Raw genomic sequence first — 25622 nt, 5'->3', positions numbered from 1 at the left:
AGAACACAAACTGTCAAGGCCTGGATGCTTTAAAGGAAGCCAGGGCGGTTGGAAATCTGAACGGGAGGGGGGCCTGACGTTATCTACCGGAGCAAATGAAACATGAGCTGGCAGATTTGTCTGGTTCCCAGGCTATACTTTCACACCTCCACACACCGGCATAAAGTGGACGGCATTGTCAAATTATTTTGGCTAGTTGCAAAAACAAGGACGCATCCCCCAGGATTCTGCAGTCGGAAAGGGGGTTTCAAACTAAGCTGTCTTAAATCTGACAAACACTTTATTTAAATCATACTGAGACCTGATATTATGCCAGGCAACCTAGTACCAGTGGAGTAACAGTCTTCTCCGTGCAACAATAATGTGACTGTACAATTCTGTAATACTGTAAATACTTACTATTTATTCTCTTTACCTATATGTTTGTTTGTTTATCTTTAGAGTGTCATGTACTTTTCCCCCTATCCCTTGGTGCTGCAACAGTGTGAATTCCCCTGTTGTGAGATTAATAAAGGATATTGAATCTTGAATCTTAAATCTGGACCCACCTCTGACTCCTCACCCATCCGTTCTGCATCGCTGCCACTTCCGCCACTGCCACCTTCGCTTTCAGACAGCTGCTGGTCGTCGGGCACGTTGTCGTAGATACTCATTCGATGATCCAGCACACGAAGCGAACTGGAGACTCCGACGTCACAGGAAGAAGACGACGGCGACGAGGGGTCCTGGTCACTAGTGGCCAGCGATGACGTGCCACAGGGACAGTGGTCTCGCTTTCCGCGGTAACCGTGGAAGCTACCGGTCCTCCAGTTGACTGAGGTGTTGTCGATGATGGGGGACAGGATGGTGTGTTTGTGTGCGAGAGAGGTGGGGAAGGTCCCTGGTTTGTGTCCGTGGGGGATCTGGAAGACCAGACCCTCGCGGCTGCTGCTGTTGTTGTTGTTGTTGATCTGGTTCCTGTAGTCCTAAGAGGGTAAACAGACGGATGAGTGAAGTTTCAAACGAAAGAAATGAAAAAGATAAAGACTAGGGCTGGGTACCAAATTCAATACTTTTTAGGCACCAACTGAATTGCCTCTAAAGTATCGGGTGTAAGAGCCAATTAGTGCCCTTGGTATGAATAGGAACCAATCTCAAATACAGTTTTTGACCACACGCACACATGCACACCAACACCACAACACTACACAGGCATACAAACAAGCAGTGATTTGTCTGGAAACCCAACTAAGATCTCATGGAAATAAATAGAACCAAAGATTTTAACTGCAAATATGACTTGGACTTTCATTGATCAAAAAGGTAAAAAGTGCGTCAATTACTCTACCCGTGGAACAGCACCTCAGGGGCTTTAAGCTTGGGCTTAGCCTCTACATCGAATATCGAAAAATATGTCGTCATTCAATACCTAAGGAGTAAATTTTATCAGCGTCAGTGAGCCAGTCAGCATGCAACATGCTTCTACCAAGATCTAATAATGTCGCTCAACAGAGACAGGGCTCACATAGTAGGAGCTGAAAAAGAAGATTTGTGGCGTAATGTGTGAAGTTGTAATTTCTTTTTGTTTTATAAATTTGGTATCGAAAAAAGTATCATTTAGGAACTGGTATCGAAGTCATGGTATTGGAAAAAAGCTAAATGTTATTATTTCCAGCATTTTATTTAAAACATTTCTTCGTCTTCCTGTACAATTCTCTTTTAAACATTCACAGTTACATGTAACTCAGTACATACCATGTTGTTTTAGTTAATTATTGCTGATGAAAAAGGCAAAACCAATGACTGTATGGGCAAAACCAAATGGCAAAACCACAGACACAAATGCACCAGAAATGACATCATCTGACAGGACGTAAACATTGGACCGAATTTGTTGCCTAGCAAGACAATGCCAGTGAAAGGGTCAAATATTTTGCTCAAGTTTGAAGGATTCACTTTAGACTGTCTCTGATAATGGCAGGAAATATTCAAAATACTCCCTAACGTTGTACTCCAATGTCTCTCCGACCTCATTTCAGCTAATTAGCGCTAGCTTTATCTGCCCGATTACATGTAACGTTAGCGACCGTAAATACCTTCCGTCTGTTTCCACTCCGTTTTGTAATGATCAATGTAGGTAACGTTAGGTTACCTTAGCCGTGCGTTAGCTTTATCAAGTGTTAAGATTAGTTCTAAAATAGCGGTGTCAGGGGCATTAGCTTTATCAAGGTAACTTTAAAATAGCTTTATCAGGACCACGGGCAACTCAAAAACGGAAAGAAAACAGATGGAAAGTATTTCTGTCCATAACGTTTGTCTTAAAATTAACCTGTAATCGTGTGTTTGTCCGTGAAAACGGACGCGAATTTGCCGGAGATGTCACATTTAGCTAACGCTAATCATAGATATACGTAGCCTTCGGCTTGTGAGATGCGTCTGTGCCTAAGCCATTTTGGGACGGACATCTGACCTGTTTGACCAAAAAGACAGACTTGTGTGCTGCTTTTGGATGTCCATTCGAAAGAAATGCCAAAAAAACTAAGCAACATGGAATAACATTTTACAGATGAAAAAGGTGTTTTACAATATTGTTATGTTACGAACGTGTTTAATTTAACATCAAAAGAGCTTATGTTAATCCCTCTTTTTAGCTAACATAAAGTTAAGCGACTGTCCCGATACTGAATAAAGCTAATGCTAGCTTGTGTCCGGTAAAGTATTTTTTTTTAAGTAATTAGTAGTAAGATGCTGAATATGATGTTTGCCATGTGTGTGTTTTTGAAGCGGCAGCTCCGTGGCTGAACTGCAGTTCCTCGTGTTTAAACTAGGCCTATATCAAGGCGTAAAACTGCGTACTGTTACTTTCTACACAATATAAGGTATTTTGGTATGAAAACCTTCATTTTTTTATTTAACCAAGTATCCTGTATAATAAATACTATCTGGAATCTGTATCAAAGTAAACTGCTTGAAAATTGGTTGGAAATAATACAGTACAGAATACAGTGAGAAATTATGATATGCATTGCGGATAGACCTCTGCCTTGATAGACACGCTAATTAGCTGAAATTAGGTCGGAGAGACACGAGTGTAACTTGTATGATGCATCATAACCTAGACCCAACTAATCAATGATGAAATTGGTTGGCAACTACAATATTTTATAATCAATTTTAATCGATTTAATTGATTAGTTGTTGCAGTCCTAGTGATAAGATAAACTGTGCTTATAAGAATAACACTAATTGAAACATTTTCTTGGACCGACCTCTGTTCCTGTGTGGTTCTGGTTGTTACGGGTCATTCCACCAACGACTCCGACCCCGCTGTTGGAGCGTTTGCAGTTGGCCCTGACCCGGGCGACCGGGCTGGGCGTGCTGACGGTGCTGCTGCTCTCTGAGTGGCTGTTACTGCTGCTGCTGCTGATGGTGTGAGGAGACAAGGGCAAGAAAGACGCCTGGCTGTTGGGTCGACCCTGCAGGCTGGACACATTCAGGGAGGTAAAACTCTACAGTTAGAGCTGCACTGGGAATGACCCAGTTCAGCAGTGGTGGAAGAAGTATTCAGATCCTTTACTTAGGCCTAAGTAAAAGTACTAATACCACACTGTAAACATACTCAGTAAAAGTTACAGTAAAAGTCCTGCATTGAAAATGTTACTTGAGTAAAAGAACAGAATGTAAGTATCATCAGGAAAATGTAGGCTACTTAAAGTAGGCGATTAAAAGTAAGGGTGGGGGAGTGTTGTTCATGGTTGCGAGTGATGTGTTTTGTATGTTGTTAAATAATAATAAAAAATTTGAAAAAATATCGTTATCACGATATTCCACAACGTTATCACATATTTTCCTCATATCGTGCAGCCCTAACAGCAATCCACAACCCTCACCTTGACGGGCCGTGCAGCCTCTCCATCCTCTCATGATCCTGGACCTGAACCGGCCTGCTGCCAACGTGCCGGGCCCGACTCCCGCCGTCTCCACCGCCACTGTGAGCAGAAGCGAGGAGGCTAGTCGTTCCCCTCAGCCTCAGTTTCTCCATCTTCCTCAGCAGACTGGTGCCCTTCTTCCTGGGCGGTTTGTCTGGGAAGCAGCCCTCGGCCTCCAAACTCACGGTGGACGATCCTCCACCGCTTCCACCAGGTGAGGGGGGTCCACTAAACGAGGCTTCCAGAGAAGGCGTCTTGTTGGTGAAGGAGCAGCGGGAGGAGCTCCTGCTGGTCTCCTGATCGTCTGTGGTGCTGGTGGTCGCGCTGATAGAGGCGGTTGTGGTTGTGGTATCGGCGGCATCGCCGTGACTCTTGTGGTGTCCATTGTGGCCTTCGCTCTCAGTGCTGCTGGAGCTGTGGATGGAGCAGACATCGTGGTGGTCTGCGACCTCGCACAGAGACACATCCTGGGGTCCGGTGGGGCTGTCGGACAAGCGAAGGATGTCCATCGTGGAGTCGAGGCGCCGCCATCGCCGCGTCCGCCTGTCGTAGGTCCAGTTGGGGCTTATGGCGCAGAAGTCTCCTTCGTCACAGTCGTCTCCCTGAGGGTAGAAAGAGGGTTCAGACTAGGGCTGGGTACTGAATTGAATACTTTAGGCACCGACCGAACTGCCTAAAAGAGGGGTCTTCAACATTTTTTAGGCCAAGGACCCCTTAGCTGAAAAAGAGACAGAGCAGGGTCCCTGCTCTGTCTCTTTTTCAGCTATACTACATACAGTATATTGTATAAAATGAAGTTGCACATTAAACAGTAGACATGCACTCAGACAAACACAGAGGCCTGAAATTTACACAAATACACAGTTTTCAATCATTTAAACAAGCATGAACATGATTAAACATCTCTGAGTGCTCTTCAAGTTGTCCTAGTTTAAAGAAATCTTATCAAGTTGTTTGTGTTTATCCAGTTGCCATTTACAAAGAAAAAATAATAATACTAGTACATTTTGTAGGGAATCAAATCACAATTACATATCACATAACATTAATTTAAAGGGGTACCACTAAAGGCATTGTTGATTCAGGTGTCTAAAACAAAAATCAGCATTCATTCTTTGTAACTTCAGCTTCTGTTTTACTCCTGGACTTAACTTACTCCTAGAAAAATATACGGTTAAAAAGAAGAAGGAGGAGGACTGATCCTTTGATATCAGTCAAAGTCAAGTGATGCTTAACGAGGAGATTTCACGGTGGGACACTCCCCGCGGCTCCAGCTGCTTCGTTATGAGAGCCCCGCCGCGTTTGAGTTTCTCGGTGTTTGCTCTCGACACTCACCCTGCGTTTTGATCTCCGGGACTCCAGCCTCATTTCCACGCATTTGTTTAAAGTGCTTAATCTCCTGAAAGAGAAAGGGGGAGATGAGAGTGGATGGTGGGTTAGACTGACAGTGTAACATAATAACAGTGACCTGCTCTGCAAATTCCTTTGTATTGAATTTGCCAATTCATTTCTTATACGGATGCAACCATATAAACTAGGGCTTACGTTTCAAAAAGCAGCAGTCTCTGTCAGAAAAGAAAACCTTTAAACTTAGTTGTTTTTCATAATGAAATCAAAAATGAAAAACCAGTAGCTTTTTAAAAGCAGGCTTGAAGGCAGCCAGTTTAATCTCTGAACCAGCAGGATAAATCTGAAGAAAGTAGCTGTGTCAAAGGTGATATCATATATATATATGTACATACATATCAGCAGAGACGTGCATGTAAACTCGTGTTAATAAAAAGGCAGAGCGCTTGCGCACACAACAGGATGTTCAACGCACCCGTTTCAGTTAAAGCCACACCAAAGATTCTTTTGTACCTTAAAATAATGTTTCCAAAATCGTTTCAGTGGTTCATCAACTCGGCTGAACGGCACTTCTGCATTCACTTTGCGGCCCTCTATTGGCTATATCCGCACTATGCAAGTTTGCCAGATCGGGTAGCGGATCTGTAGTTCGAATGAGACATAATGGACACAATTCCACTTCCAACCTGTAGGGGGGCCGAAGAGGAAAAGTGCTTTGGTGTTGCTTTAAAAGAACAAGTTACGTTTTGTCGGGGCTGAACGTGACCCTGTACACCTGTGTTACCTGCAGAGGGAGTCGAGGGCATCCTTATCCAGGAAGTCGTGATCACGCTTCGCCCACTCGATGTCAACGGGGAATCTGCAGTCTGACACACACGCACGCACGCACGCACGCACACACGCACACACACACACACACACACACACACACACACACACACACACACACACACACACACGACAAATGAAATAATAAGATGGTGCCTGAGATGTCGTTTGTAGCTGTATGGATAACATTAACAGCCTCATATTTACCTTTGAACAACTGCACATACTGAGGGAAGCCGGCCGCTTGCAGCCAATCACAGGCCTCCTTGGCTTCAATCTCTGCAAACAGCGAGAACGAAAACAGCATTTTTATTCAATTATAATCGTTTCACGCTCCGCCTGCTTTAAGAGGGCAAATATTTGCCCTTAATCAGTCGGCTGTTTATGAAGTTTAATTACATTTGCATTTGGGTGGGGAAAGAAAACACTGAGAGAGAAAAACTGGAAGCACATGCACGCTATTAATTATCTGTGACTCTTGGAAGAGGCCATTTTAATTACTGCTAATTGGCTGAGTGTTGGGATGGGAGCTTCGGAAAGGGAATGAAAGTATATTTTTCATGTTTCCCTCTTCTTTAGCTTCTATCCGTCTGCCTTGGTGGGGCAGATCAGCACGACATTTGTCACATATGCTAGTGATACCCATGAAAAAGGATTCATTTCAAAGGTGTTTTTGTGTTTGTTAGACATAGTTGCAATTTTCTCATGGACACAAAAAAAAGCATTCTGAGCTTTGGGAATTTTTATGCCAATGCTGGGATCTTATCATAATGTAAAAAACATAGAAGCCCACACAACACATGCATCCTTACTCTTAAACCAGTTTGATCAGTTTCAACAAAAACGTGGCAAAATTTGGTCCCTTTTGTCGCATTGACTGTGATATTTGAACGCCTATCTGCTACATTGACATTTTTCATACCCAAATTTCCCTGATGGATGCTAATTAGAATGGCAGAAAGTGTCCAGGTAGGCTGAAGTGTCTTTGGGAAGAACTGTCACAATACTCAACATGTTGCTTCTGCAAGTCTGTATTCCTTCTCTTCAATTTCTTATCATTTAAAGTAGAACTGAAATTAACATATACATACCTGTGTGTGTGTGTGTGTGTGTGTGTGTGTGTGTGTGTGTGTGTTAGAACATGTAGTGCTACATTGTGGTCAAACAGACAGACACTGACTGACTGAATCTTACCACCTTGTGTGTTTTTTGCTGTTAGAATAGAAGGAGTGTGTTTCTGAGTGTTACATGTATGGGTCTTGACATAAGGACTGTGTGCATGTCTGTCTAACAGACTTCAACATCTTTCTACAAATTAAAATGTAATTTTAGATTTTTAGGGATAATTTGGACCTTTTCAGGAAGAACTGTCACAATACTCAACATGTTGCTTCTGCAAGTCTGTATTCCTTCTCTTCATTTTCTTATAATTTAAAGTAGAACTGAAATTAACATATACATACATGTGTGTGTGTGTGTGTGTGTGTGTGTGTGTATATACTCTATACAGCATATAATATCCAGCTATATAGCAGCTGCAGAATCATTTTACTTTATATTTCCTCGGACAAAAACTGTTTAAAATTCTAATTGCACTATAACATGTCATTATTATTAATATCGTGATGGCCTGCAATCTCAACCTTATAAATTGTACTGTTATGTGACTCTAAGTCCAAATCTTATTTTGAGAAGCATTTGTATTGATGATACCTACTCTGCCCATTACCATTTGTTGCAGCTTTATAAAGCGACGTCAGGGACACGGTGACAGGAGTAAATAAATGCTCCTCTGTACTTCTTTATGTCAAAGTGGCAACCATTTTACCAAACCCAATTAAGAGGAACACACACACGCATACTTGATAAGGTGTTTGACTTAATAATGCTCTGGCATACGCTGATGATGAGCACACACGTAGGCACAATAAGGTGACATGCCTTAATCAACACTTCAAAACAATATTAAAGACATGCACTGCAATACCTGTGCATACACTGACACACACAATCAATTAACCTCCACTGCCATCAAGTATGGATGTCAGGATGTTTAAGGAGCGACCAAAATCATTTTCTCAGTCTGATAGCACAATCCAGATGAGGATTTTGATTTTCTGAGAGGGTCTCAAAATATTTGTCCACCACATGCCTCCCTGAAATGTTAAACCTCTCTCTCTCGCTCTCTCTCTCTCTCTCCATCTCTCTCTCTCTCTCTCTCTCTCTCTCTCCATCTCTCTCTCTCTCTCTCTCTCTCCATCTCTCTCTCTCCATCTCTCTCTCTCCATCTCTCTCTCTCTCTCTCTCTCTCTCTCTCTCTGTCTCTCTCTCTCTCTCTCTCCATCTCTCTCTCTCTCTCTCTCTCTCTCTCTCTCTCTCTCTCTCCATCTCTCTCTCTCTCTCTCTCCATCTCTCTCTCTCTCTCTCCATCTCTCTCTCTCTCTCTCTCTCTCTCTCTCTCTCTCTCTCTCTCTCTCTCTCTCTCTCTCTCTCTCTCTCTCTCTCTCTCTCTCTCTCTCTCTCCATCTCTCTCTCTCTCTCCATAAGAGGTACGTCGCGGCTAGAATACTGCCAAGGGCACTTGTTGTTTTCATATTCAGACAGCATGAAATATGGCCGACATTAGTCTCCACTAAAGAACAGCAGTTTGCCCATGACTGATCGGGTCTTCAAACACTTCTTGTTTGGTGGTTGTGTTTTTTTTACTGCCTACTTATTCACTCCAGCCGAGATGAAGGAAAGGCACCTAATTCATATTTCATTTTTTGTGACTTTTCAAACGTTTTTTCTTAAAATTCACTTGACAGTTGGATGGAAACTTGGCTTATGAAATGGTCTCGCTGTTTCCCAAGACACCCGGGGATCAGGAGAACAGTGTGTGACACAAAGCAGATGGCCCAGATATGTAAACACTGGGTGGGGATTCAGCAAATATGGCAATCATCAAAATGACAGAAGGGGAAGACAGAAAGACAGACAGAAGTAAACTGACTTAAAGTGAGGAACGGGCAAAGAAATGAACGACTAAATCATAAAATATAGAGGAATTACCAGAAGTGTGTTTACCCTGACCCTGCAAATGTCCTGCTTGTTAAACATCTGAGTGCAGAGCCCATTTTCCGGCTTCACGATGGAGATGTGATATTTGAGATAGAAAAGGGATCAAGTGTGCTTGCAGAGTGGCAGTCTCACATATCTGCGAGAGGATCTGTAAATCCAGGGATATGTGAACCTACCAGTTAGAGCCGGTGAACTTAGCGAGACCCCCACACCGCTTTTTCACTGCTGACATCACTTCGAGCACTGTCCCTATCATTGCTAACACTGAAAGATACAGCCTGCCATTCTGCAACCTTAAGGGTCAAAAGTTAAAAGCTCTTGACGTTTAAACCACTTTTCCACTTTAAATATGTCGAATATTCTGCAACTGTGGCTCAGAGCTCAGAGAAGGAGCTTCCATTGAAGATGTTTGAGGTTACAGTCCTAAAGACTGCCGGGTAAATCGGAGGGTGGAAAGTGAATGGTTATCATTTTTTTAGAATTATCTTGGGAGTCCTTGAGTGAGACATCCAAACCAAAATCACTCGAAGGCAGTTGTGGATGAAAATGGATTGGAGTTGTACTGCAGGTACAACTGAGATATGAATGTGTTGGAAGTCAAAAGAAAGAGTCGAGTCGAATCCTGGATCAGAAGATGGAGCCCCAAAACAAAAGTGTGTTTGATTTCATTTCTTAAATGCTACAAGGTGTTTGGATGTTAGAGGCTTCTAAAAAGGCAGTGAAACATAACTGAACCATTTCAACATCAAAACACAGAAATCCAGGAAGCAAAAAGGTAAACTGCCCTCAGTGTGTTCATGTTTACCGATCTGTCTGCCTGTGATCACCCAAAGATTACCCAGTAACACTTTACTTGAAGGTATCTACATAAGAGTGACATGACACTGTCATGAACACATGAACCCTTACCCTAACCATAACCCTAACCCCTGCCATGTTATAACCCTAACCCTAACCCTAACTTGTCATGACAAAAACCGAATGACACTTACTAAAAGAAGTATTATGTCATTATAAATGTTTATGACTTGTTTATAATTTTTATGACACGTTCATGACAGTGTCATGTCACTGTTATGTAGATACCTTCAAGTAAAGTGTAACCGATTACCCTTTATACCAGAGGTGAGAGCAGAGAGGAAAGTGTTGTTAGCTAGCTAGCTCACTTCTGGACAGGAGACAGTTTGGGTTTCTGACTTAGGATTTAATTCATCTCTTCCATGTGGGTAGAGAAGAGTCCAATGTTTTGCTTTGCCGTAAGGACTGATTCACTTTAAACGTTAAAGGATATGTTCTGACTGTGGCTCTCAGCCCCAAGCCCATTTGTTCCAACTAAAATGCAAATTGTGGAAAATTATGCCACAAACATTTAGTTTCATTTTAAAACATGACAACTAATTTCCTTAAAGTAGTACAATTTGTTTGGGACTATTTCTAGGGTTATTTAGTGCCATGTTTAGGAACGAGGAAGGAGTAGACAAGAAATCGATTCAGTTGTCAGAGCGGGGCTAACCTAACTAACAGCCCAACTTACAGTAAAAGCTTGCAAACATTAGCCAGCTTGCCTGGCCAGTTTGTCTTTGTCTGCTAAAGATCAGAGAAGCCAGATACACTATTAGTGATTGAGTACAAAATAACCTGCCATCCCCTACCCCAACAGAAAATGGGCTAACAATTCAGAAACGGTGATATAACAAGTCCAAACATGGAGCTAGGTCTCTGGTGACAATAAAGGCCCATTCACACATGCACTGCAAACCTGAACTTATCTAGACATTACCCGGCAGAGCTGTATTTGAGAACACAAATGTCCATGAACCGTTTTTTACCCTGTCAGCTCCCTAATAAAAAGTCTGTGTAATGTTCGATTGCGGCGAAAGTGTGAAAATTCACAGCAACAAGTGGGTGTGTTAAGGACGTTTCTATCGGCTTGCCCAAACCGGAAGAAAACAAAGGGTAGAGAAGAAGTGTGATTTACATGAAGAAGGCAACGAAAATGTTTAACTGGAGAGACAGCGAGACTCAAGGGCCGACGTGGAAATCGTCAGACAAATTCAAGGAACACCAAGAGACTTGGTTGTTTAGGACCAAATTATGAATGGCTCCGTGACCGATATAATCCCAGCATGTCCTTTTTGCTGCCCACTCTACCCAGGCGCCACCCCTCGTCCAAACCAAACTTTCCAGCTCCCAAGCAACAGCGCTCAGCCTTTCCGGCAATTTTTTTCCACAGCCACTATTGCAAATAAAAATCCCCCTGGGGCCCAAAAAGGATTTTCCCCATAGGCCAACATTGTTTAAGAGACGTCTGTAAAACTGCTGCCAGGTCACGTCAAATTGCAAACAAGGTCGGTTATGACTCTTTCAATTCTAAATTTTTGATCCACGGACATTTCATATTTGAAAAACTTCCCTCGGGCCGAGAAATGCAGTTTAAAAACCTGTGACATCACCACAATGTAAAGTCTATGGGCCAGGCTGGAGAACTGCTGCGCATATTTATTGGTCAGCCTATCATGGAAGTAAACGCAGAAGCTTAGAAACTTTTTTAGCGTATGCGCCAAGCGAGCAACTCCATCGAACTGAATAGGCACCACTTTGGGATCCGGTATCCATATACATAGTATAAAACATCCATGAATATTTCTAGTAAGTGAGAATGCGTCTGACACAGGCAATCTCCTGTTATGTGCTACATGTGTGCAGGGGAACTTCCAGACAATGTCTGGACCTGATTCCTCGGACATAGTCTGGAATTCATATGAGAAACCGGCTCAAGTCATTTGAGTGAGACACGGAGAAACAAAGGTGCAGTAAAAACATTCGTATTCGTCTCTCAGAGAAACAAGAAGTTACTGAGAAGAAATGAGTCCAGTGAGGAACAAAACCCTCCACACCTGCCAGAATCAACAATAAACTTTATACTTTGTTAGTTTGTTTGGTCAGCGTCTTTGAAAGCCACATTCAGGGGCCCCTCTCTACTCAGCTCAGCGTTTACGTAAGTGATGCTATCTCCTGGGCTCCTGAACGACCACAGCAGGCAGTGGCCTCTTCCCTTTCCAAATGACTCTGCCTCTGAGGAAGTTGTGATTTGGCCCCTCTGGGCTCCGATAAGAGATTTGGATGTGCGATTAGGGCGGCTCTGCCCTGCTAGCGCCAGGAAGCTGGACAGCGTGTGTCTGAATGCTGAGACGTGCTCGGTGGACCGTTTGTGTTTGGGTGTTTATGCTCGTCTGGACACCAAAGCTTTGACCCGGACTTACAGAAATACTGCTTAGGGTTATGTATGGTTTAAAGTTTTTCTGTCAAGGCGATCACACCACAGAACTGGATCTGAAGCCCCGTTTCGACTTATTCTCTTCTTCTTGAGGCTGATTACAGTGTGTGTTTTCTGATAGCAGTGGCATATAAAGTCTACATTTCCAACATTATCTTCAAGAGTCTGGGTTATTATCAATTAACAATTATCAATTAGCAGAGATGGCAAAAGTACTCACTTCCCGTACTCAAGTAGAAGTACAGATACTTGTGTTAAATACTCTGGTAAAAGTAGAAGTGCTGATTTAACTTCTTTACTCAAGTAAAAGTAGCAAGGTACAGGCTTGTAAATTTACTTAAAGTATAAAAGTAAAAGTAGCCTTGCGAATGACAACCATTTTTTATGCAAAGCTACCTGGACCACACAAATGTTACTAGAGTGAAAGCTGAGAAACTTCGGTGGACGTGGAATTAAGGCTCTTTATATGCCATTGCCTACATTTTAAATGGATGTCTGCCAATAGGCCTAAAACATCACATATATGATTATTGTGACAGAGACTGGGACTCCAGGTTAATACGATTCTGACTGAGTAGCAAGATATGAATTCAGTTGTGACTCTGTGAGAATTTACAGATCCAGTTTCTCGTTTTTAATCTTCCCCTTAATATTACCGGCATCAAGCCGTAATGATTTGCTGCGAATGAATGCCGCAGAATCTGTCGAGTTGTCTTGTAGTGGTGCGTCAAGTGCAACGTATATTCCCATCCAATTAGACTGAATTCGGTATTGATGACGCGAAAAATAATAACGGTAACTCCACTGAAATTATTTGAAACTAAAGTGACGAGCCAGTTTTGTAAAATGTAAGGAGTAGAAAATACCGATATTTGTGTTAAAAATGTAAGGAGTAAAAGTAAAAAGTCGGCACAAAAGTAAATAGTAAAGTAAAAATATCTGAAAAAATCTACTTGAGTACAGTAACGAAGTATTTGTACTTCGTTACTTCCCATCTCAGTCAATTAGCAACAGTCTCTCAGGAATATCACTGGTTTAAAATCCAACACATTCTCATTTTTTAGCGCGGCAAAATGTAACGCTTGGTCAGGTGCCTTTGGAGTTTGTTACTGACGCAAAAAGTCTCCTTTAGCGTCTAGCCCTTTGGCGTCATATTTAGCCGGCTTGGTCGGGATTCTTGGCGTCACTTTTTGATCCTCTGGGTCGGGACGTACGTTTAACTGACATGCGGCACAAGAACGGGAAACAAACCCCGGTCTTCTGGGTGAAAGTCCTGTGTTGTTTGACCCATCCGCCACCCCCGGCGGATTTTCGGTATTTAATACTATTTGCTACCGTTATCGCCGGTCGAGCTGCTGCTTTGCCCGAAGCATCCCATAACAACGCTAAAGGGTGATTTTTGCGTCGGTATCTGATGCTGAGAGCCACTGACCAAATGTCAGTACTTGACGAGTTGGGAGTGAGAAGCAGTTGTTAAAAATCAGGATACTGTGGTAGAAACATGATGCTAATTATTGCAAAATGTATCCTTATTTACCATATTTCTCATTCTAGAACCACAACAGAATAATACATCCAGGAGGTTAAATCTTTGCCCCTGTTTCCAGTCTTTATGGTAAGCTTCAAGAAAGAAAACGAAGCGTCAAGATGTCACACTATTCCTTTACGTGGAAGTGAATGAGAGTCAAGGCAACTCGTCCCTTCATTCGGCTACATTTCTGCTATCTGACCGCCTGAGTCTAACCAAATCTGCAAAAGACTAAAGCCACACAAGCTCAGCTTTCTCCTCTCCTGTCTCACACAAGCAGCCTTATTTCTGAGCAGCCCAATTCCTTCCTCCCAAAGTCCAATATTTAACTGATGTTTTAAGAGCTTTCACACCACTTTTACGCCTCACTAAACACCCGCACAGCTGGTGGGGGATAAAGTGCTGTCACTGCTCCGCTTGCAGTTCAGGGAGAAGCTTGAGAGTGTCTCACAGGGCTTGGAAGATGTGTTTGAAGATCAGAGGTACTGTATGTCAGCTGTCAAAATGGCGAACAATGTTTCCCTCTTCCTATTTACGTTCTCTTGACGGTATTCCCCCGTCAGTCCATTCAGATCAGCAAGGGGAAGTTTAAGATGTCTGGGCTGAAGGAGCGAATACTTAAACACACTGTGTGTGTGTGTGTGTGTGTGTGTATGTGTGTGTGTGTGTGTGTGTGTGTGTGTGTATATATACAATGCAACATTTTTGATAAACCAGTACTTGAAAAATCAGCCTAAAATAATCTAAAATAACCTCTCCAGCCCAGAAAGCATTTCAAATAAAAAAGGAAAAATCTGTAAAACTGTTGACAAGACAACCCCAACTGCAACCAACGAAACGATGTAGAGATGAGTGACACGTGAGTTTGTTTTTGAAGCAGGAAAAAAAATGGTTGCCTGGTCACAAACTTCCTTAAATTAGGGCTAAACAGGACACTAAAACGTGTTTCTGAAAACATTTAAGACGAGAAATCAACGATACAATAACAGTCTAGAGTCTTGATGTGTATTTGATCAGAATCACCTTGTTTGACAGTTTGAACAGAGTTTCGTGAGCCTGGTGCGTGGCGCTGGACGCAGAATGCCAGTTACGTTCAGTAACTACGTTCGGTAACTACTGCGCTTCTCTGTCAGTCAACGTGTTAAACCCGCCCCATGACAGGTAAACCATTGTAATTGGCCCATCCAGGTTCTGGCCGGCTATAAACATGGATATATTATACGAACTGGATACAGTGTTGGAGATGGAGCCCCATTCATTCATAAGTTAAGTTAGAGACCTCCACTGGCCGAGACAGCTACTTCCGTTTTAGCGCTCCACTAGTCTATACTCACGACGTTCCACTCCCAGGATTGCTCCGGTGCCGGTTAACTGCTCCTCAGATCTCTGCAGGGTAAATCCAGACAGCTAGCTAGACTATCTGTCCAATCTGAGTTTTCTGTTGCACGACTAAAACAACTTCTGAATGTACAAATGTTCCACCAAAACAAGTTCCTTCCCGAGGCTATTTTGCTGCTGCACTGGGGCTCCGTCCGACGCCGCCGAAGACGATTGTGATTGATTTAAAGACATGCTTATAAACCAGAGCACGTTTTTCTCTGTAGCCCTATTAGTGGGGGAACAATCCAACGCTTAGTGAATTCTGCTTCACAATGATAGGAAGAGCCCACAAGCCAGTTATCCCTGTGGTATCTTTTCCGACACCTTCTGCTTAAAACCCCCCAAAAAGTCAGATGGATTGTGAAGCCCCGCTTTCACGGTCTGTATTAAAAAACCAAGATCAAGTGAGCTTTTGCTCTTCTGCTCCACTGTCTATGGGGTTGAAAGGTTAAAGTCCTTGAAGTTGATTGGCAATTACTGTGCTATAAGAGACATTTTTATATTCATATTACCACACACTGTCATGACTAATTATACCCGTTCACAGAAATGGATCTCAGGAAAAAGCTAAAGTTGCCACTTATTTCAACTTTATTCTTGTTAAAATAAAAAAGCACCTCAGCCCTGACCAACAGAAACCCTTTTAAAAATTGGCACATTTTCAATTATGTTTTCCTTAAAAAGTGTAGCTAGTGTGTTAAAGGGAAAGTTGACTGAACATGTAGACGTAACCCAGTCTGGGTTTCAATACCTTACCCAAAGGCTTTTCAGTGTTACATTTTGAACCAGAGGTCTAGAGGTTTGGTTTTCTGAAGACCTGAGGGGTTTTCTGTACACAATAACATGCCACCAGCTAATGCAGACTTGCCTATGCCTCGCGCCAACCAGGAAAAAGAAATGCAAACAGAAATTCAATGAATCCAACAACAAGAAACATCCTTTAGAATTTAGTTTCTAGCCAAAAAAATTGACATCTGAGAACCAGATCGCACAAATTAGTCTGGAAAGGTAAATGTAAATTCAGTCGGTTCTTCATTCTGCTAAATAACAGAGGACCTTAACTGACCCTGACAGACCAGGATAAACCAGGAGCTGTCATTCAGTGAGAGAAATTCCACAGTTAATATGGAAAAAGGCCACCATGACGGGGATCCTGAAGCCTGCCTATTGTCACTGTGACGTCAAAAGGGGTAGTGCTACAACAGCTGCTGGGAGACATCAGCATCCGAGTCAGGTTACATTCCTTTTAAGTGATAACAGCATGGACTGGATGCAACACTTTCACCTGTTTATTGTGCAGAGAAGTTAGCCAAAGGACAGGTTATCACGATTATGCAGGGGTCACAGGTTGATTAAGGCTACATTTACATTGCTACGTTTTAACTTTACTTTCACACTACTCTGGCGTTTCCGAGCCCCTAAACCAGAGACATTTGAAAACACTTCTGGACCCGTTTTGGTTTGGAATATGCAGGGTTGTTGTTCAGTCTCAACGGCCTCAAACGGAGACCTTTGGCAACACCGACCCTGACGCCAATGTTTCGCCGCCTGATTGGGTCATGACGTCTCGTTCTCTGAGACTAAGCTTCTAACATTACCATGGCGACTACCAGCAACGGGCGGAGTACACACGCCGCCTCCTGTTTATGCTCAGTATACGAGAATGTTGATGAGATATTTTGGTTTGGCCGTGTTAGTTTAAACGGAGATTAATTCTTCTACTGGAGCAAAAAACACTGGTGTGCACGGAGCTGCTTTTGGCTCAAAACACCGCTTAAAAACCAAAACGTAGCAATGTTGATGTAGCCTAAGAGAATATGAGAGCAGAAGACACATTTCTACTGCACCGAATTCTTTTTATTTTTCACACTTTCTTAGAACCTTTGCTTTGTCTTGTGAATCACTGTATAATTGTACCTTGATTCATATATATAAAAAAGGGAAATGGCCAAATAGGTTGGGAAACAGACTACAGGGTTTTCTGGCCTTCTGTGAGGAGAGGTCATCATCCATCTCTCATATTCAGTGTCCATAAGCTCAGGGTTTCCCCCAGAAAAGTTGATTAGCTCGGTGGCAAGTGTCTTTTTTCGACGAGGGCCCAGGTGGGGCCAGTCACAGACGGATGGCAGCATTAATGTAGAGCCCAATAGTTTCTGTGACAACAGAATCATGGACGGAATCGGGAAATGGAGAATTTAAAAAAGCTATAAGACAGATTCCATAGGGCCCTACATTAAGTCAGTGCTAAAAGCTGACTGGAGATTTGAAAATGTACGTCTAAGTTTTCAACCAAGCCGTTCCACTGTAGCTGTAGTTTTCCAGTGGCTTGGGCATGGTCGGGGGCAACTTAGGCCCGTTGGGCTACCAGGCTTTTAATACACTCGCGGAAACCCTGATAAAGCTGTTCTGGAGTCTCTGTGACACATTTACAACACGGTCTGATTCTGTGTCTAGCTTGCATTTAGCAAGACAAGGCAATTTAATTTTTCTATTTATTTCATTTTACACATTTCTACTCACTTAAAGTGCTCATATTATGCTTTTTGGCTTTTCCCTTTCCTTTATTGTGTTATATATCTTTTTTGTGCACGTTATAGGTTTACAAAGTGAAAAAGCCCAAAGTCCACCCCAAAGGGACTTACCATCTCCAACAGAAAACACTGTTCACTAACTGCTCCAAACAGCTCTATTGTAGTCCAGCCTTTACTTCAGAGACAAACGTGGTCACTTTGGAACACATGTTATAATGCTCACCTAGCTGCTAGCATGGCACGCCCTCATACTCTGCTTCTGACTGGCTAGTAGTCCTTACCTAGGTACTGTCAGGGCACGCCCTCATACTCTGCTTCTGACTGGCTAGTAGTCCTTACCTAGGTACTGTCAGGGCACGCCCTCATACTCTGCTTCTGACTGGCTAGTAGTCCTTACCTAGCTACTGAGCATGTGCGACTCCCAACAAAGATGGAACAGAAGTGAGAGGTCTCACTCTGTAGCTAAAACAGAGAGCTCAACACACAGGGTGAAAAGAGGAGCTGCAGCAATGTGCAGTACAACTAAAATATGGTGTTTTTTGAAAATTAAACCACATAAACCTATTCTGGTATAACCTCTAAATACAATTATGAACCTGAAAATTAGCATAATATGAGCACTTTAAAATAATCCCAGAGCACATGATCACTTAGACTATGTGGTAATCCTTCTAGGGTTAAGGTTATACCATTTAAGGTTGCGTTTAGTTTACGCAAATTTCACCTAATATTAATTTTTTTTATTTTTCACTTTAAAAAAGTGGCAAGGCTGATTTCTGACTTTTGATTGGTTACATGTATTGTTTTTGTCCCTATTAATTGTGTAATTGTACATTGTAATTGTGTTTATTCATATTCTAGTTCAGCCCCCTCATTTAAATGAAACCTGCATCTTGTCATGATAAGATACCATACCATTTCAGTATTCTATTGTTATTTGTATTCTAATGTAATATGATTTCAGACTTTTCAGGAAATTCCCAGGCTACACACACACACGCACGCACGCACGCACGCACGCACACACACACACACACACACACACACACACACACACTAAGTATGGCTTGGCTCATCCTCAGCTGGCAGGTATAGCTGCATTAGCTCATACGTAGGTAGGTATAATCCTGCAGTATAATCATTCCTGCATGCTGTTGCCCTCTGTTGCTAACAACACTGTCTGTCCTGAGCCTTCGCGCCAGTGGAAAGATGGATTTCAGTTCTGATAAACACTCTCATGTTACCGTGAAGCAAATTGGAGGAAGTACAGGGGTATTTCGTAGAAACAGATACAGTATGACACAGCCCAGCAGTGTGTCGCTGGGCAGAAAACTAGCTGTCACCAAGCCAAACCAAACCACATTGAGAGTTGTTTTTAAAATGTTCTTTACTTTGTTTAATCTTGGAGCACTTCACTTGCTGCGTTCTCTGTCCAAAATTAGCTTTTCACTTCACCTGCCAATGGCTTTTTACCGTAGAATTCAACCTGTGTTGTCCTACTGTCGACCATGCAACTTGTTGTCCTCCCGTGTAAAGATTCAACCCTTTTTTAAATGCTTTTTTCAAAGTTTTTGACACTTTTTTCTATGTTTTTGTAAATTTTTTGTGAAGTTCTTGTCACTTTTCTCCGTGCTTTTTTTCACTACCACCGCATTCACCACTAACATACACTTATTTTTGAAATTTATGGACAATAAACCTCATTTATATGATATTATACCTAATTTTTGAGTTAAAAAACGCTCAAATTATTATTTCGACAAATATTTAAGATTGAGTGGATAATCACAGACTGTCAAAGTTTAGTGAGAATACTGTTTTGAAACCATTTCATATTTTTTCAAATGCAAAACTTTTTAATAAAACACCCCAAATTCCTGATCCTTAACTTTACTTGCAAAGAACATTTTAATGGAACCACCCATGTTATCTGTGGGTATGGGCATTTTGCTTAAAAGAAACCCAAAATTCTCACGTAAAAACTTTGAAAATGGGTCAAATTTGACCCGTGGACAACAGGAGGCTTAATGATATGAACTTTTTTTAAATGTTGCCCCTCTCTGTAATCATTTTTGCTTTATGCACAGAATCATTCCAGCCTCCGAGATGAGACGAGATGTCTTACAAAGTAAATACAATATGTGGCCTGTACTGAGGAAGTTAGAGGAATACTTGCACTTGTCAGGAAAGGAACCCAACAGAGGATGCACACAAAGTCACTGCTTTGCTCACTGTGGTCTGGGAAGGCTTAATGGCCAAATGACTCTGCAGGCAATTGGGCTAGCCTGGTATCCCCATTTTATGGCTGCACAGCAGATGACTGACAATTATATAATTGCTGAGACTTTCCTAAACCTGAGAGGTCATTTTGCTTGACTCTCACTGGCCTTTGCATCCAGCTATGGAAGCTATGCTGGGTGAAACCTGAGAATGTTGAAATACCACCACATTATCCAACTTAAACTGACTTCTGAATCAATCTGAGGAATTAAAACGGTCATGCTTTTGCAGAATCAGGTTTCGCTCTACATCTACTACACCAACTTCTTTTTTTTTTTTTGATTAGATTATTTTTTTGGGCATGTTATTTTTATAGGACAGCTGAAGACATGAAAGGAGAGAGAGAGAGAGAGAGGAAATGACATGCAGCAAAGGACTGCAGGTTGGAGTCAAACCTCCAGCCGCTGCGTCGAGGAGTGAACCTCTATATTTGGGCACGCGCTCTACCAGGTGAGCTACCCAGGCGCCCAACTACATCAGCTTCTAATTGGAGTTGACATGATTCAAATCGTTTCGTTCGGTTCAAAGCTTTGTGGTGACTTACTATGTAGTCTGTTCACCTCCTTCTAACCGAAGTGATTGTCACAATTTAAATGTGCTCAAAGTAAATGTGCTCAGATCAGTAAGTGAACAAATCACAGTACCACCACAACATGCGTTTATGGCTCAAGCTGTTGCACTCAGTTCATTACAAAACGATGGTATATAAAGGATAGCTCAGCAGACAATTTGCAAAAGCGTTTTCACATTATTATCGTTTCTGTGGCTTTTACCTAGTTTCACATCTGATCTAGTCTCACATTGCCAGACCCCACTCCACAGCGCTGTGGAGTAAGGTCCGGCTACACCACAGATAAGGGCTGTTGGAATGAATACTGAAAGTCGAATATAATTCGAATAGTAAAAAAAAAATCAATACTATTCGAATGCTGAAATTACTATTCGAATGTGACTTTTTTATAAACATGTTGGCTAACGTTAGCTAATCTCCCTCTTCTTGCCTTGACCTACCCGCATGTGTCACTTATGTCACGTCTTATGAAAAATAAATTAGCAGGAGTGAGAAACACAAGGTATTGTGAAATCTAAGCTAATGTTACGTACCGAGTAACGTTAGTACACGGGGAGTGACAGGCTGCGGCTGGAAATTGGAAGAAGGACGGGAAATAGTTTTAACATGACTTTAAAATCGACATCCACCGAGCTAAAATGCTTATGTTAACATTAGTTAGCTCGTTATTGTTTCCTAACTGCGTCGCGAGTTATAGTAACGTTAGCTTAGCTGGGAGCTTCATGGAGACAGCTAAAGTTTATGTTAGCTGCCCTACAGCTGTCAGAGTTAGCTTTGACTTTACATTACATTACATGTCATTTAGCTGACGCTTTTATCCAAAGTGACTTACAATTGCTATATATCAGAGGTTGCATGCCTCTGGAGCAACTAGGGGTTAAGTGTCTTGCTAAGGGACACATTGGTTGATGTATCGCAGTGGGAATTGAACCCAGGTCTCCCACACCAAAGGCATGTGTTATATCCACTGCACCATCACCACCACCATACTTCATATATCACCCTCTAATAGCTGCATTCTCAGTAACGTGACAATCTGCAAGAAACAGGTTGCTTATAAATCACTAAAATAGTGGTGACAGCACTGTTTGGCTTAGTTATTAATTCCGTTAGCATCGTGGCTAACACTATTGTTACTTAGTTTATGACAAATTGTTTCAGCTGTGCTTTCTAACATGATGTCATTGTGCTAACCGAGCACCGTTAGCCTTTACAACAGAGCCGCTTCAATACACTTGTTAATGTTTCATTACAGAGTTCTCTGTTGATTTGTGTTTGTCGCTGTGTGCTCGTGGTGGGAAATTAATGTAAACAAAGTTGCGTGTAATGCGCCATGACGTAGGTCCCCTTCAAGGCCAGGCTGATGTTAGAAGTCCCTCTAGTGGACAGAATGTACAAGCACATGCTTATAGTGGCACTGACAATGCATATGCCTGAGTAGTGTAGTACATATTAATAACAGGCTGCATCTGAACATTAAATATTTGAATATTATGCGATTATTAAAAAAAATAACAAAAGAAATCTGAATGATATAGAGAAAACTTTATAGCTCTACCACAGATACATTCTGGGATAGGAGGAAAAAACGTTCTGGATTGTTTTCATTTCTTTAAACCAATCACAATCGTCTTGGGCGGTGCTAAGCTCCGGACAGTGCGACGGAGGCTATGCAAAATAGTCTCGGGAAAGAACTCGTTTTGGTGAAACGTAATTTGTATCGCCGTGTGTACTTCGTCCACAGCAATCCCACCAATCGGTCCCAAAACGTCCCAGTAAATACCGTAAACATATTCTATGGGAATAATTTTAAAGATTTACAAAGAATATGTTTACGGTATTTACTCTCTAAGTGGTACGTTTTGGGACTGATTGGCGGGATTGCTGTGGACGAAGTACACACGGCCACCAAGATGCCCTACTTTATTGCACAATCCAAATTTTCTTTAAAATTTGCCATTTTTTTTGCATGTAGCTTGCTAGCTCAAGGTTTGTTGTTGTTTCCTGTAGCGAAGGGATTTGGGGAACACACAGAGAGCGGAGGCGGAAGGGCAAATCCTGAATGTCAGGCTTTATTCTGGAAATGTGTTTCCGTTGATCTAGACTACTTCTGAACTGACAATGGTGCTCTCAGTCACAAGGGTTCTTGGCTAGGTAAAAGCGACTAATTCTGTCAGTGACAACGGTCAGTTCAGTTTAAAGATTCTGTGTTAAAGATTTGTTCGTACATGTACTATGACCAACTAAATCTCTCCAGTTCACAAACTATGACTTGCTAAGTTGGTCTGAAAATCTGAAAACTGAAGCTATAATATTCTTATTGTAGCACAATTAAAACACAATTGCAGCTTTCCTTGTCATAAGCTGCTTCATACATTCACTGACACACAACAACATGGTGAGGAAGTTATATACTACATGTTATGTAAAGGGAGTGCAAATGTGTCCCTGTTGGATGAAAAAAGACAAAAATAAAACCGAAACTGCAGATATTAGGTCACAGATTTCAAAATAAAAGCAACCATTTTTGAATAATTGATATAAGATTTTCATACAGGAGTGTATTACTACACAGACAGTGATATTTTAAAAGACACAAAGTCATAGTCCAAAGTTTATATATATATTTTTTTTTTGGCAGGCGATCAGTTCTCTACAACAGATCACATTTTAAAAGTAGCCCACACACATTTAGAGTGAGTCCTCCGCTTTTTCTGCTTTAGAGAAAAAGCTTTTAGTTCCAAACTGAGCTTGTGATGTTTTCAGGCCCACGGCCTTCACATGACAAAGAACTCTCAGTCGATACTGGAGTGCTTCAAATTCCTTTTCTGTCCTCCTATGAATCAACAACAACCCTCTTACACTTTGACTTAAACTTCTGATATTTATTTCCACAAAAGAAATCCGTTGAAAAATAGTGGCACTCCAGCCTCTAAAGCCGCCTACACATGATAGGCGGTAAAAAAATCGCTTTGCGCCGGCTGTTCCATTGATTTCCTATGGGGGAGAGAGCCCAACTATGCACTGTGCTAACCCTGACGTCGCACGCCGCTCGGATTTGCTGCTTTGCGCTCAAAGTTATTTCAACTTTGGCCTAGTTGCCGCTGACCTTTCAAAAGCGCAACCAATGAGATAACAGCTGTATGTGACGTAGCACGCAGCACAATGGAAGAAAGAGTTCCCTGAACACTTTTTTAAAGACCTATGACGATCTCGACAGGAAAACTTACGCATTGGCGTAATGTCAGCAGTCGGGATGGGATAGGATTACCAGGTTTGTGAATAGGCCTGACGTATATTAACAAACTTGTCGTTACCTAGCAACAGGAAATATCTTCCTTGCCACTCTCGATGATGTATACCTGCGCTTATCATGTGTAGGCGGCTTTATGCAGACTCCATCATCCCCCCGCCCCCTTACCACTCCTTTCAGCCACCACAGAGCACCTCTGGCCAAAAAGACCACTTACAAAAACGCTTTCATTCCCACTGGAATATCCATTTTAAACGAGGCCAAATAGACACAATAGTCACTATGTTTTAATGCAGCTTTGCATACCTGTTCTTATTTTTTTTTATGGAATTTAGGGGTGCAACTAACGATTATTTTCATTGTTGTTGGTCTATAAAATGTCAGGAAATTATCCAAAAAATGCCAATCAGTGTTTCCCAAAGCACAAGATGACATCCACAAATGTCTTGTTTTATCCACAACTCAAAGATGTTCAGTTTACAGTCACAGAGGAGAGAAGAAACTAGAAAATCTTCATATCTGACAAACTGGAATCAGAGAATTTCACCCTTAGAAATTACCCAAACCGATTAATCGATTATCAAAATAGTTGGCGATTCATTTCATGGTTGACAACTAATCGACTGTATGGAACTGTTTGTGTTTTAAAGTAAATCAATGTGAGTCTTTCATTGGTGTATGCTTTTATGTTGTTTGTGAGCCCCAAACCTAAGACAATTTTCTATCATTATCTGAAAGTTTTTGAATCTTGCATAGTATAATGTGAACTCTTCGGGTTAATTCACCAAACTTTCAGAAGAGACTTTTCTAAGTAGCCTCAGGAGCCAGAGTCTGTCTAATCGAGACTCAATCAGGTCCTCATTAAATGCCACTCGTTAAGCTAATTAACCAATCATCTCCTTAATGAATGTCATCAAGCACCAATTGTCAATTGTCATCCAAAAGAAAAACAGGCAGAAGTGAGAGGCTGAGATTCTCATTATCTCCCTGTCTGTCATGTCACACGACATATGAGCTGAACACATACTCACTTGTTATCAACATGCTTCTCGTGTCTGAAGTCTTGGATGGAGGGACGTTTAGCACACTTCCATGTTACCCCCGAGAATTGATGTAGAGTCAGACACATACAGATATTTCAAGAATATAAATCCAACGGTAAAAAGTCATATATCCAGCGTTGTAATGGAGTCGTAAAGTTGTACTGGTCATGTTCAGGGCATCATGTTAATGAAGTCATTGTTGAAGATTTCCCCTTTTCGCCTACCACTCCCCTTCCTCTGGCTCGGACCGGACCAACTAAACACCAGGGGGGTGAGGGGGTGGGAGAGGGCGTCCTAAAAATAACCCGAGGTAAAACTTTGGACACATGAGCGCCGCTGCCTGAAGAGAAGGAAATGACTTTGACTTTCTGTGACTGTGTGAGACGTAGAAGAAGGCATGTACAGGCCAGTCAAATTAGGGAGATAAAATCTGTGTATGGTGAATGTTGTGGACACTCCCTGGAAGGAAATGAAGGATCCCAGAGTGAGCTGGCTGCCCACTTGGTACAGGAGTGACCACAGATTTCCACAGGGAAAGTGTTGGCTTTGATGCTGGCATTTGTTTTAATTTTTTCTTTAAATACCATCATTTAAAATAGGCCATCCAGGGAGTCAG

At 41.9% G+C, this 25622-nt stretch overlaps 1 protein-coding gene across 3 annotated transcripts in view; it reads right to left on the bottom strand.

Annotated features, from left to right (window-relative positions):
• The window catches only part of si:dkeyp-23e4.3 (rho GTPase-activating protein 7), a 153985-nt gene that overhangs the window by 39327 nt on the left and 89036 nt on the right, over nucleotides 1-25622 (bottom strand). For 2 of the 3 annotated variants that reach the window (XM_031307932.2, XM_031307933.2), the window contains exons 2-7: nucleotides 6291-6362; nucleotides 6040-6121; nucleotides 5244-5307; nucleotides 3870-4510; nucleotides 3249-3462; nucleotides 549-965 (exon numbers count right to left, since the gene is read on the bottom strand). In XM_031307932.2, the coding sequence (XP_031163792.1) occupies nucleotides 549-965; nucleotides 3249-3462; nucleotides 3870-4510; nucleotides 5244-5307; nucleotides 6040-6121; nucleotides 6291-6362 (1490 nt within the window). Of the gene's footprint in view, nucleotides 1-548; nucleotides 966-3248; nucleotides 3463-3869; nucleotides 4511-5243; nucleotides 5308-6039; nucleotides 6122-6290; nucleotides 6363-24994; nucleotides 25338-25622 lie in introns of those variants that run through there. The other variant, XM_031307934.2, reaches the window with a different exon arrangement.

This window comes from Sander lucioperca, chromosome 13 (genome assembly GCF_008315115.2).
Source record: "Sander lucioperca isolate FBNREF2018 chromosome 13, SLUC_FBN_1.2, whole genome shotgun sequence".
Lineage (NCBI taxonomy): Eukaryota > Metazoa > Chordata > Actinopteri > Perciformes > Percidae > Sander > Sander lucioperca.
This window is presented reverse-complemented; position numbering and strand designations above follow the sequence as displayed.